Source organism: Glarea lozoyensis, assembly GCF_000409485.1.
Source record: "Glarea lozoyensis ATCC 20868 chromosome Unknown GLAREA2, whole genome shotgun sequence".
NCBI classification, from domain to species: domain Eukaryota; kingdom Fungi; phylum Ascomycota; class Leotiomycetes; order Helotiales; family Helotiaceae; genus Glarea; species Glarea lozoyensis.
This window is the reverse complement of record NW_007360994.1, coordinates 2,491,598-2,504,582: the sequence shown is the minus strand read 5'-3', so window position 1 is coordinate 2,504,582 and position 12,985 is coordinate 2,491,598. Positions and strand designations below refer to the sequence as shown.

The 12,985-nt window shown below is 44.8% G+C and overlaps 5 protein-coding genes across 5 annotated transcripts; 2 read left to right on the top strand and 3 right to left on the bottom strand.

Moving 5' to 3' along the window:
• GLAREA_04148 (alpha/beta-Hydrolase) lies at positions 1-1,607 on the top strand (the record flags this gene model as incomplete). The annotated part of the gene is made up of 6 exons (XM_008084401.1): positions 1-162; positions 214-267; positions 322-659; positions 732-948; positions 1,041-1,281; positions 1,387-1,607. The coding sequence occupies 6 exons, from the start codon at positions 1-3 to the stop codon at positions 1,605-1,607; spliced, it is 1,233 nt and encodes a 410-aa protein (XP_008082592.1).
• A 711-nt stretch (positions 1,608-2,318) lies between these two features.
• GLAREA_04147 (Glutathione S-transferase (GST), C-terminal) lies at positions 2,319-3,541 on the bottom strand (the record flags this gene model as incomplete). Its single annotated transcript, XM_008084400.1, has 4 exons — positions 2,319-2,405; positions 2,473-2,644; positions 2,731-3,314; positions 3,416-3,541. 4 exons carry the CDS (start codon positions 3,539-3,541, stop codon positions 2,319-2,321), a joined length of 969 nt encoding a protein of 322 aa, XP_008082591.1.
• Positions 3,542-4,162: 621 nt separating this feature from the next.
• GLAREA_04146 (uncharacterized protein) lies at positions 4,163-5,540 on the bottom strand (the record flags this gene model as incomplete). The annotated part of the gene is made up of 2 exons (XM_008084399.1): positions 4,163-5,263; positions 5,424-5,540. The coding sequence occupies 2 exons, from the start codon at positions 5,538-5,540 to the stop codon at positions 4,163-4,165; spliced, it is 1,218 nt and encodes a 405-aa protein (XP_008082590.1).
• Positions 5,541-6,571: 1,031 nt separating this feature from the next.
• On the top strand, positions 6,572-7,550 carry GLAREA_04145 (Nudix; the record flags this gene model as incomplete). Its single annotated transcript, XM_008084398.1, has 2 exons — positions 6,572-6,609; positions 6,659-7,550. 2 exons carry the CDS (start codon positions 6,572-6,574, stop codon positions 7,548-7,550), a joined length of 930 nt encoding a protein of 309 aa, XP_008082589.1.
• Positions 7,551-10,854: 3,304 nt separating this feature from the next.
• Positions 10,855-12,735, bottom strand: GLAREA_04144 (Zn2/Cys6 DNA-binding protein; the record flags this gene model as incomplete). Its single annotated transcript, XM_008084397.1, has 5 exons — positions 10,855-10,910; positions 10,987-11,282; positions 11,333-11,686; positions 11,733-12,497; positions 12,581-12,735. 5 exons carry the CDS (start codon positions 12,733-12,735, stop codon positions 10,855-10,857), a joined length of 1,626 nt encoding a protein of 541 aa, XP_008082588.1.
• Between the last annotated feature and the right edge of the window lie 250 nt (positions 12,736-12,985).

Below are 12,985 nucleotides of genomic sequence, written 5' to 3'. Positions count from 1 at the left end.
ATGTCAACAATTGACAGCCATGATTTAAACGGAACGACACTTAGACGGGATAGTACTCAAATCCTCTCAGGTAAGTATCATATCTACATTACACTCGCATTAGATAATATTTCTTTCTCAATTGCACCGCGGCTACTCTTTTTGTCAGCTACTTTCGCAATGGTATTTTTCCATTCATAATATTCATCTCCTGTTTCACTAACATTTTAAAAGGCTCAAGCAACCGAACAGAGCTCATCGTGCAAGATCAACCTAAATCCTGACACTGTATATTTATCCCTCCATCTCTCTTCCACCGTGAAAGATTACCAGCCTTCCTAGACAGATATCAAATACACAAGCTATGCAAATCTCGTTAGGAGCGTACAACTCCGTTCGGGACACACATATCGCTACGTCTTTAAGGCTCCATTCAACTCTTCTTTACCTACACTCTTGTTCCTGCACGGCTGGCCTGAGACATCCTATTCGTGGGTGAATCAGATCGAATACTTCACTCGGCATGGCTACGGTATCATCGCTCCCGATATGATAGGAACTGGTGGAACGGACAATCCCAATGACTTGGAGTCATTTACATTCAAACGAACAGCATCTGAGATGGACGAATTGCTCGAATGTGAAGAACTCGATCAGGTTATAGGGATCGGGCATAACATGTAAGTTGAGTATATCTAGGAAACTAGATAACCTTCTTAGAAGCTACAGCCCCTTAATCACCGACTATCTAGTGGCTCCGCCCTCCTCTCACGCCTCCAGCACTACCATCCCAACCGCCTTAGTGCCCTTGTGTTTCTCACGTTGGGCTACTCCGTACCTGGCGCCGACCTCACCCGTGATTTCGTGGACGCTACAAACGAGGCCACCCTCGCTGCATTCGGATACCCGCTCCTCGGGTACTGGTACTTTAACGAACGCGACGATGCGGCCGTTGTCACAGACAAGCACGTGAGTCCGAATTCCATTTAAGCCATGAAGATTGAAGACCATTATACACAAAAGCAAAGTAAAGATACTAACAGCTCAACTCCTATGTGCAGCTCGACGCTCTTTACAACATTGCCTACGGCACCGATATCACTTGGGCTCCAAACATCACAGAAGTAGGGGCCCTAGAGCGCTGGTTGCACGCAGATGGCCGCATCCCCTTCCAGAATGAATTCCTGACCGACACCACACTTGCACAATGGCGCACTATTTTGCAGGCGCAAGGCGGTATGGATGGCCCATTCAAGTGGTATCGTGCAATGATGCGCGGTTACAACACTGCTGATGAACAAGGTTAGTTGACGCGTGCTCTTTATCGATCTCTCTTTTCCAATACTACGTTCAATGTATTAGATTTTGCGCCTATCCACTCAAGCTCGAAACACTAACTTTTACAAGCTCTGAAACTCTCGACTTCCCCAATTGTCACCAAGCGCTCCTTACTCATCGTCGGCGATAACGACCCTATCGCTATCCCCAGCATCCAGCTCAACAACACTGTGCCGTACATTCCGTTCCTGACCGTTAGGACCGTACCTTCGAGGCACTTCATGCAGGCTGACACCGCGAGAGATGTAAACAGGCACTTGCATGAATTCTTGCAGAGTTTAGAGAAGTGAGGGGTCGGGGGAATATGAGAAGGCGTTTCTCCGGTTACCTAAGAACGATGCACGAATGGACTTCGTAAACAGAGAGCGGGGATTGTCTCAGTGATTTGTTTGTGGATCAAGTGCTGGTAAACCCTTTTGCAACCAATATAACATTAGAATACTCGCCAAAAATGCACTAATTTGTAAGCGTTATGTGTTCACTAGACTAGGGTACAGATCTAGATCGACCCGATTGTTCTACTTAAAGTTCTCTGCCTCTTCTAGACCCTATATAGTCATCGCACTTCAAAATATCGAAATATAAGTTTATAGTAACTAAATTATTAGCTTGAAAGTTTTGGTTGTTTGCAAGCTAGAAGAAAATTGAATTTTCAAGACTGTGTCGTGTATATTAGGAAGGAGCGGGGATATACAGTGCGACCATGACAGCCGACGATACAGTAAATTCCGAGCCAACGGTATTGTTGGGTGTGCTGCGTACTCAACAAGGGATATGGTGTGACTTGAAATTTCTCGGCAGCGCATGGCAAGTTTATGAACTTAGTGAGTTAGAGGACTAATATCAAGGATCATGATCCGATCTTGCTCTCTTTACAATTTTGTGAGAGTTGAGACTAACCTAAAGTTGAAGATCGACGATTTAACGTTTTTTGCGTATTTAGAAAACTCGTTTTCATGCAGATGTATACTAAGTTACTCTTCGTGTCATCATAATTCTTCCTAGGCATCCAACGGCATTATCGGAACCGCAGGCCCCCATGGTACAAGTTTCATTCTCATAGCTGATAATGCATAGCCTTCCATGAACTACGGTATCGTGTTAGCATGACACACAGAATTGGATGGCTAAGCGGGAAAAGAACATTTGACTCACTATTTCAAAGTGGGTTGTACTTCTGAATGCATCTTTAGTCTCGCAATCGACTTCATAGTAAATGTGTCTTAGCCAACGGTGCAGATTTGGATAGTCGTGTCGAATTTGTTTCCAATTACAGTTGAATATAGTATAGTATGCCATGTCGAAACGAATCACCGTAGGGAAAAGTCTGTAAAGTGTAGATTAGCGAGCAAGTAGCGATGATATGAGAGGGTAGTGACTTTAGTTATTTTATACTTTAGTGGAAAGACCTACCTGATATCTGTCTCTGTGATATGATCTCCAAACAAGTACTTTCTGTCCTCGAGTCTGCCTTCAAGTTCCTCAAATTTGACGAACAACAGTTCCATTGCCAAATCATAATCTTCCTGCGTTTGTGCCATACCACATTTGTATGTTCCCCAATTGACATCGGATTCAATACTGTCTCCAAGATGGTCGATTTCGCCAGCCAGACTCACTGGCCGCAATCCTCCGGCAGGCTTGTTGATTTCTCTCATCTCGGGGGCAAGGAATTCGTCAAAAGAGTAGGATAAAATTCGCATGATCTGTACACTATCGTTGTTGACGATTGTCTTACTTTTCCGATCCCAGAGCACCGGGACAGAGTAACTCCCTTCATATTCAGGATCCGCCTTTTCGTACATTTCTCGGAAGTTGTGAAAACCTTCCACGTGGTCAATGGTTTCAGATCCTCCCGTACTATCGTACGTCCAGCCATTGGTACCACCTCGATGGATAGATACAACACTAAGGTCCACTATCTCCTGCAGTTGTTTGAGGCGGTATACTATATTTGTTCGATGTGCCCAAGGACACCCAAGATGGATATACAGGGCCTGTGGAATTTGCTTAGCGTGAGTATTCATACAGGCCAGTGTCATTTGAGTAATGGAGACGAAGTAATTCCAGATTATCGATTAAATAGTTGAGTACTTACATAACGCCCAATCTCCGAGCAAAATTCCGCTGAGGGGTCAGGGCTGATTTGAGATTGGAATCTAGACACTGGTGGAGTAAAAGAGCTTGTTAGCTTCGGAGGGATGTCTTTTGCTTGCAGTGACATTTCGACAAGGGAAGTGAACAGAATGCTGAAAACTTTTAATGTGCACCAAGATGCAGACTTGAGTCTTTTTCACATCTGGTCAGTTGGTTGAAGTGTTGGTTCCACGTGATTGGCCAACATAACGATCGGGGCGGTGATTGATTCCAAATCGTTGCAAATCCCATTTTCGCAGTAAATTGAAAGTTTTCGGAAATTCCACTGAGTTTAAATAATCAACAGACTTCTTGCATTGAAGGGATTGGTACGATAGAAGAGTTGGCAGCTGTGTGGCAAAAATTATCCTTTCATGCCGCATGAAGCTTGAAGTCCCAATGAGTCTGAATGAACTTTAGTGTAGCTGTGATTTCAAATTCTTAGTGTAAGTGACAATGAAAGGGGGAAAAAAAGATAAACAGTGTTGGGGAAGATGTCAGCTTACCGCAACTAAAAGGCTTCTAGATGAAGTAGAAAAGCATAAATAAAAGTGAAATTTCTTCAATCTACTCTAGCTGCTACATTTATCTAGACATAGATCTAAAAGTTTGTTCCATAATGAAAAAGAAAAGCATAAATCAGTAAACATCAACATCGCTAGGTGGTTGGATAGCATATCTGCATACTTAGCGGTCCCACTTGCGAAGTCTATACGATATTCATCTTCTCCTCAAAATATCTTTCCAACACAATCTCCACCTCACACAGCAACTCCTTTCGAGCGGCCACGATTGTTGATTTCCTCTCATTTACCAAGCCTTCAAGGCCCTCCCTGGAAAGATTATCGGTGACCACATGCAAGAATCCAAAGCCAACTCCTTTCTCTTTACTGATGCGGGCCATGTTACCAATTTCTGGATCTACCCAGTCTCCTTTTGTCTTCATCTCTCTTGCCCACTCTTTGGTTTCGTAAATGGTAGTCGGTACAGTCAGGTGAACACCATCTTTCACTATACTGGATCCTTGTACTGCGCGCTTCAGAATGCTGTCCCACTCCACTACTCCACCATCCATAAAAATACTGGAAGATCCAGTTGCCAAAACTGAATTCGGAAGATATCGCTCATTCAAAGTTCCGAGTTTGCCTACGTAAATGGCTTCTCGAACTCCATTCAATTCGCTTAGCGAACGGATCAATTGGCCTCCAATGTCTCCCCAGTAGCACGCTGTGCATCCCACAAATGCCACGACTGACTTGTCGGGAAGCACACGTTTCTTCCATGCGAACAGAGGTGGTTCTTCTCCATCCAAAGTCTGTGTAGCTGTGTCCCATTCGCCTGGGCCCGTAGAGTTGTGGAGTGAGTCAACATAGCCTATGATCGCAAAGTCAACTGGTCCCAGATGACGCAGATTTGAAGCAGCAAACAAATTGATAGCAGCATCACTTGAAGGAAGTTGGTAGTACACAGACGGCATACTAGATCCGGTGAATGCCTTGGAAGCGAAGTAGGTTGAAAGTAGCGCTGCATAGTGCTCCACGTACGCTGGCCCAGGAAGAACGTTGAGTTGAAGAACGTCACCTTCTGGACGTTTTATAATGGAAGCAGTTGGACGCTGCCAGTTGAACGGCTTATCAGCTTTCTCATTACTGGTGATAAGGGCAGGATGTGAGCGTAGATGCTCTCCAATGACAAAGATCGAAGAAAAGGTATTTGTTTGAATGCAAGAATGGATCTTTGGGGCCACGTAGGGTATAAGTTTATCCCCCATGGTATGTGACTGCGGGTCGGCGGTCATAGATTTGGTTACCTGAATAGCGTTAGCAGTAAGAACTTACGATGGTAAATAATACACTCTTGACTTGGAATGCTTGAATTCCTGGGGTTGCTCATGAAATGCGGATTGAGCGGCAAGATTTTCCCGAACAACTCGCACTTTATGCATGGCTGTATCCAGAATAGTGACTTACATTTAACAGAGGCAACGATTCGTCCGAATTTTCCCGAACGGCATCGATACTGACTTGCACATCTTTGCTGGGCAACAGCGATAAGAAGGGCGACAGAAGAGTTGATGTGGTGATCATTTTGATTTCGTTATTCGTAGGAAGATTTTGTGAAGATTGCCTTGGAAAAGGGGTTTCCTTCGGAACGAAATCACATCGCTGGCGAGACACGGCTGCTTGTTATAGGATAGCAGCAGAGGAACGGCACGTATGTCGTCCGTAAGCCGGAAAATGGAATGCTTGCTACAAGCAAAGATCTACCACGTTAGAGTTATGTCCAAGAGCACTTGCAGAATGCGTAATCCTACAATATACATGTCTCGGATAATTTACAATTGTAGGGATGATGAGAGTACCCTGCTCTGAATACTCAGCTGGAAGTATGATATCCTGAGACCAAGTAAACAAAGTAAGCAAATTTGTGTCGCGCAATTTTGATCAATTTACAATAGAAAGCCCAGAAGATCTAAGTGCAATGTTTGAGATGCTCGGGATTCACGTGTTGCTGGTACAATGATGAAAAAGTAAACCTTCCGCCAAGCTATGAAGAGTAAGCAAAGCCATTTTGTTTTATTGGCATGAATGAGGAAGGGAATTTTTACGTACCTTGACGCACTGCGAATTTGGTACGCACATATAGCTTTTGGATTGACGGACGTCGGGGAGGATGTTGCTTGCGTAGCCTGAAAGTGTGAGTTACATTTGTCCAAGATGATACAACTTCCAAGGTATCACAATTGGGTGGCACACGAAGTGCAGGATCCGGAACCCTGCGATTGCTGCTCAACGTTGGTCTATTACTCGAATGATGTATACACTGCGCCGCAAGCAGAACCTTTGGGGAAAATGAGCGCAGTTCGCACATGCATGAGATTATGCAGCCATGACTAGCGAATAGCGGTTAATTATAAGGTTGTTTCTCACTCCGCATCTGTACCTGAAGCGAGTCTCCTGCAAGTGAGACGTAAGGATGTAACATCGCATTGGATGCCTCTTTGCTCGCCCTTTTGACGATTCGATCCTCCCTTTTGTCAAAAACAAGTTTACCGCTCATACAATTTGAATTCCCTTTATAGACTGCGTACTAGGATCCTAGCAACAAGTTTGTCAGCATGAAGTCTCTTCTCGACGTCGTCAATGAAATTGACAAGTATGTTATTTCTGTCCATGTGGAACTGATATTGATAATTGAAATACAGCTTTCCCTACCATGGTTCAAAATCTTATGACCAATATGTTGGTCGTCTATGGGAATTTCATCTTGCGAATGACTCGCGCGCTCATGGATATATCCCAGATTTTGTAGTGCAAGCGATGCCGTGGAACTCGGATTTCCGTATCGACGACAGCTCTGATCCGAGAAGAGTCACTTTGCTCAAAAGTTCACTCACTGATGCCAACCAGGCAATTGCTGATTTACTCCTGAGTGCTCGCGGAGACAAAATCTTCAAGTGCCTGAATGGTTGGCGTAACGAGGAATATCGAATCTTGGGGGCCAAATTGGACCTTAAAATCGAACGAGCTGGAGCAGGACTTTTCGGAATTACTACGACTGGTGTTCACATGACTGTGTATACTCGATCCCCAGACGGAGAGATACTTCTTTGGGTTCCAAAACGCTCCATGACCACAAAAAAGAACCCAGGAAAATTGGACAGCAGTGTGGCGGGAGGAGTTCCTGCTGGGGTTGAGCCGTTTGAATGTTTGGTCAAAGAGGCAGCTGAAGAGGCTAGTCTGTCCCCAGAACTGACGAGACTCCGCGCAAAAGCCACAGGCTGTGTCATGGAATACCATGTTGAGGATGCCGGAGAAGGGTTGTTGGAGCCATCTGTAAAATTTGTTTACGATATGGAAATTGACAGGGAAACCGTGCTACAGCCAGCTGATGCAGAGGTGGAGGAATTTCGACTGATGACTGCCACGGAGGTACAAGAAAACATTGTCGCAGGCAACTACAAGCCCATGTGTGTTATGGTGTTGATCGACTTTTTGATTCGGCATGGAATTCTGACTATCGAAAATGAGAAAGATTACTCAGAGCTCGTAGCGCGAACTCACCGGTTTCTGCCTTTCCCTTTGAGACCGGAGTAGAGAAAATAATAATGTTTAATTAAGTCATCCTATTTGAATGGCCAATATTGTGCTCCGTTGATGTTGTGAATGTCGTCTAATGCGTTCCATGTCGTCCGAGGCTTTGACGATGAAAGATATCGAAACCCGTTGAATTCATTAAACAGCTATTGTGGGCGTGCGAACTGACAGAGGCAGTCGACCAATGTTAATCTGCGATAGTCCACACTTAACGTTACTCGAAAAGCTTGACATGCGCAGTCGATTGTGTTGGTTAGGCTGAGGCTAAGGGCTATTTTATCACGTTCCCAAGAACACATGTAAAGCCTTGACATGTTGCAGAACTGTCCATAAATAGCCCTCCACGAAAGGTAGAGTTACTACATGATCATTCCCTAGTTTTTTACGCACCTGCTTGTCTAATGTCTGCTAACAGCAAATTGAACGAGACTTTACGTCTTGACTCTGTCTAAAGTTGAAGAGCCACCCAACTGGTAAATCCTTCCTTTCGTCCAATGCCCTACCATAGTATTCTCATCCTCTGAAAAGTCTATATATGGCGGCCTCACGTACATGTCAAACCAGTCGTTGTCATGGAAAAGCTCATACTTCTCCATGTAAGATATAAGCTGCATGTACATCCACCCGACATCCTCCTCGTAGTGTTCAGTAATGCCGTCATGATATGGTGGGTGCACCTCTTGTAGCAATTCTTCAGGGGTTAAATAGTATTCCCAGTCCGGGTTAATCAATTTTACCACAGGCCATAAATTCTGCATATGTTCCCATGATTCAAGACATATCTGGTCGACCATGAGACAATACTTGTACCTAGGCGTTGTATCTACGCTTAAGTAGCTGACGTCTGAAATTGTACATGAGTGTCCGTTTGGAGTCTAGCCTCCAAGCTCTGAGGGACCCAGTCCTGGAAATGTTTTCTGACCTGATCAATTGATGCTCCACTAATGACTGTAATCAGAACACGCATCGTCGTCAATATCATAACTGTGATGCCCTGACTTACTACAATGATTTGTCGTCTATAACATGAAGATCATGATGTTTTAAGATATCTTCACAAGGCCCATCTACAAGATGCTCCTTGATAAGGATCTGAATCTGCTCTAGAATGCTATTCCAGGCATGATCGTTGCCTTGCACACACCGATAAATCTAATCTTGTCAATCAAATTATAATGAGATATTGACAAAGACCAGTACTTACTACAAATCCCCACACAGAATCATGAAGCTCATCACAAGTCATATTTTCTCGTATGATATGATAATCCCCTCGGAGCTTGGCATCCATTCTTGAATTACTAGTACTGGGTCTGACGGTCCCGGAATCCGTTGTTATCATTTTTTGATTACTAGAAAATCTCCTTGTTGCATAATTTTGCAGCCATCTGTGCTTGTTAGGTGAATCGCTAGCTTTTGGCAAGAAGCCAACGTGTGATCTTGCAACACCACACAAGGGGCGTGTCAACGGTCGTGATATCGCGTTTCTAAGGAGCGTGCGGCGATACATTTTACTCAACGACGATATGCCTGGTGATAAGATCGTCTTCGAGAGCCAATATTTGACAAAATTTTAGATAATTCATGATGATGGACTGGTCAGGAGTACCCAGGTATCAGATCGCGTCGCGAAAACCAACCAACATATCATGTGACGTTCGCCTTCAAGAGGACCAGTCAAGGAAACTGTGATCAGAAGTGAGAGCAAAAGTTTTTACCTTTCACAAATCATCCGCAAGTTAATCTTCCAACTGTTTTCAAACTTTGAATAAGCTAAATAACTATCAAAAGCTTCCAAGGCGTAGAGGTAACATAACAACAAAACTATCAGGTGATATCCGCTTATTTCAGGGGTCAAATCGATCAATCAGGTAACGTGACCCGACTGTCTCTGACAAATGAGTTCCTCTTCCTTCAATCATTTTGCTCTGATTTCATACTTCAACTCTAATAAACTACAAACTTTTATATATGTCACGAAACTCCTAACTAATAACCGTCGAGTTCAGGTTGCCCCCTAGCGTCAGCCGTTTCTGATAATTATCCCTCGACAATAATTATCCCTCGACATAACTCTTCCTCCCAAATCTCAGTTGGCAAAACACGGACAACTCAAGATGTCAAACTACTACGAATCCTGAAGACTTACCTGTTGCAACTATCGCAAGCTCTTATCAAGAATCTCATATTCACGTCACGCGTGAGCACCCAACTTGCCCGCCAGCCACACCCCTCGAAAGAAGCGTCTACAAGGACCGCGCGTTTCTCCCTCTCCTTCTGTCCCCCCATCCCAACCCCACCTCTCTCGTTCCTCCAAAAATATCCCCCATCCCATCCCCTAACCCATTCTATCTATCACCAACACAACCTCCCACACGAAATCACACGTTCCAAACCACCACCAACATCACACCTCCCCATCGTGCCACAACCACCCAAACGCCACAAATAAGCACCTCCCACAAAACCCTCCCACATCACCCACATACCTCACCCACACCACCCAACCTGCACCCAACAAACACTCACACAAGCCACCCACCCAAGCGCCACAAAGATAATCACCCAAAACAGCCGCCCACCTCAACCGTGATACGCCGGCCGCACGCGCGGGTAACACGCCCTCGGTAGTAGCCGAAGTGAATCGGGAAGGGTGGGTGCCGTGTGGCTGAGGTGGTTGCAGGGGATCCGTAATCATTGGGAGGGGGGAGTTCTTGGGGAATGGCGAGGGGAAATGATTGATGGGGAAGGGTGGTGATTGGGATTAAGAACGAGGTACGAGGAGATATGCTGGGAGGCACTGGAAGAGTTGAAAAGGAAACGATTTGAATGATTTAAATAATGCTAAAGGTCGTCTTCTGTTTCGGATATGTGAAATGAGTCTTACAGACACGGTAGCTAATTCAATATGAATTAAACACGAAACACCAACTCACAATCAAACAAAACCAGCCCAGTACGATAAATAAATTTCAAAACTCACAACGCATTTAAACTTAAAATATAAACCATCGCATTCTGCCGCATCTAAAGACATTACTTTTCCATATAAATGCCAGCCACAGTGTAAATGCTCCATAAAACATTCTATTAAATCTATATGCAATCTATGCACGACAAACGCGAAACTCGCAGACTAGGCAAGTATCGGATCAACCGTACTTCCCAACAACAAATCTATGATTTTGGGTATCGTAAAGGACCGTCGTGAATGCACCGATAAAATGTAAGATGAGAGCAACTGAAATACCAGATTCCAGAACCGTCGCAACCTAAATAGGGACCAGCCCAGATATACCCACATCTATCTCCTTGATAGCACCGAATCCGCAGTCTGATTAATTACCCTCAATTCATGCGCTTCAAACCATTAGCCTCATCCCAAATGAAACAAACTCAATCCCCCAAACAAAAAGAGAAAGGAAGTGAAACTCACCAGCACCCAACCACCTCCCGGCAAAAAACCCCAACATCCGTCTCAAGGCCTCAAAATCCCTTAACCAACGCTCAATCCTCGGATCTGTACATGTAGCAATATGCTGCTGCGCGCATCTCACAATATGCGCAATAGTCGGTGCCAGAGTCTCGAGATCGCAGTCAGCGGACGATGCATTGAAAGCGCGCGCGATGTCGATGACCATTCTTGTTACGGTGTCGAGAGTTGCTTTGACGGTTTCTGCGTGGCGAATGGACTCGGATTTGAGGGCTGCGCAGTGGAGGGTGTACATGCCGCTGGATATGTTAGTCTGGAAGGTTGTGGGGGAGATGGGGAGGGGACTTACAGTATTAAGTTTTTAGTGGCTCCGTGGTAGGGACCCCAGCGGCCTGCCGTTTGGTTCATGACGGTGCTGAGGAGACTTTGCATTTCGAGACCTAGGGTCATAAGTTTGTCTTGGTTGAAGTTGGGATCTTGAATTGCGGTTTGCGCTTTTTCTAGGATGTAGGTTGATTGACATTCGCGGCCAAAGGTACCGATGTTTAGGAGTGTGGTTGCGGAAACGAAGTATCGATATCGAGGCGACATAACTGGAGCGGTGCCTGCCATTTCTTCAGCTTCCAAGGGAAGATATTCTTCTTCTCGTATGGACCGCGTTGCTAGTGGACGTCCCTCCATTCGACTATCATATGCAATAGTCCTAATAAGTCAGCTTTTGATTCACCATGGAGGTGTTGAGGTGCTACCTGTCACATATCACAAGTCCCCACCACGTTGAAAGAGCCTGCTCCTCGTCTAACCAATTATCACTCCCCTGTAAGGCCGTCGAACAACCAGCGTTGTGAAGATTCAAAGTAAATGCCATACGCGAAGCCGTACCACAAGTAATATAAGCGGCATCAATCATTCCATGTGCTTGTTCATAACGAGAAAGTAAAATACCAGCTTGGACCAATGCCAGTGATATTGGAACAAATGGTTGGACCTGAGTAAATAGCGTCTTTGTAGCCAGATATAGTATTTCCCGTTCCTGATCGATGTCGGGATCCGGTGAAGGGAATTGTGCCAAAAGCCGCATAACCAGTAGTAGTATCGAAAAATCCGCAGTGGGTATGATATTCTGGATTCGGAATCGATCTACAAATCTCTTTCTCGATATGATGGGTATCCAAGTGTGAACACCATTAAAATAGCGATTTACAACATCTTCAATATAATGGTCATCGGCTCGAATGATATGGTAAACTTGTGATTGAAAAATAGCGTCCGTTGATATAACTGACTGTGAGACATTAGGCTCGAGGACACTGGCCTGAATCATTTCGGACATTGAATTCATTAGTAATATCGAGACTCTCATGCTTGGGTTCAAACGACCAAGCACTGGTCTAGGAATCGATGTCCATGTCGAAGGGGAACTTGACGAATCTATGGCCGGTATCGAGTTGGCTACTTCATCGCCGTATCTCCTGGGCTCCGATGGTTCTCCATATCTACAAACAGCTCGACGTCTATTTATCGTCAGTTCACATCAACAACGGCAGTCGAACAAGACGTCGGAGTTATGGCTAAGTGTAACTGAGTATTCACTTACTTAAGACATTGACTGCAACTCGGAAGTCTTTTGTCGCAACCCTTCTTGATGCTTTTGCAATGCGAACAGACCTGTGGCGCTCGCTGCTCACTTCCAGAATCCATAGTTTCTATTATCTTTTTCGATTTTCCAGTGTCAACAGTGAGAGGGCGCATGATAATAAACAAACAATGATCTTTGGTAAACGAAATTGATTAGCTGTAAGGTATATGCCGGAAGTGATGATGTATATATTCATATCTATCTCAACCGGCCCCATTGGTCTGAAGCAGCTTGATATCAAGTCAGCAACCACGAGGCACAAACAGATTGGCACCCCCGTAACCAACGTCAGGCAGTGAAGCTTTCCCATCATGAGATTGGCCAGATCAGACAAAACGTCAGATCTTCCTAGGGCTGAACGAG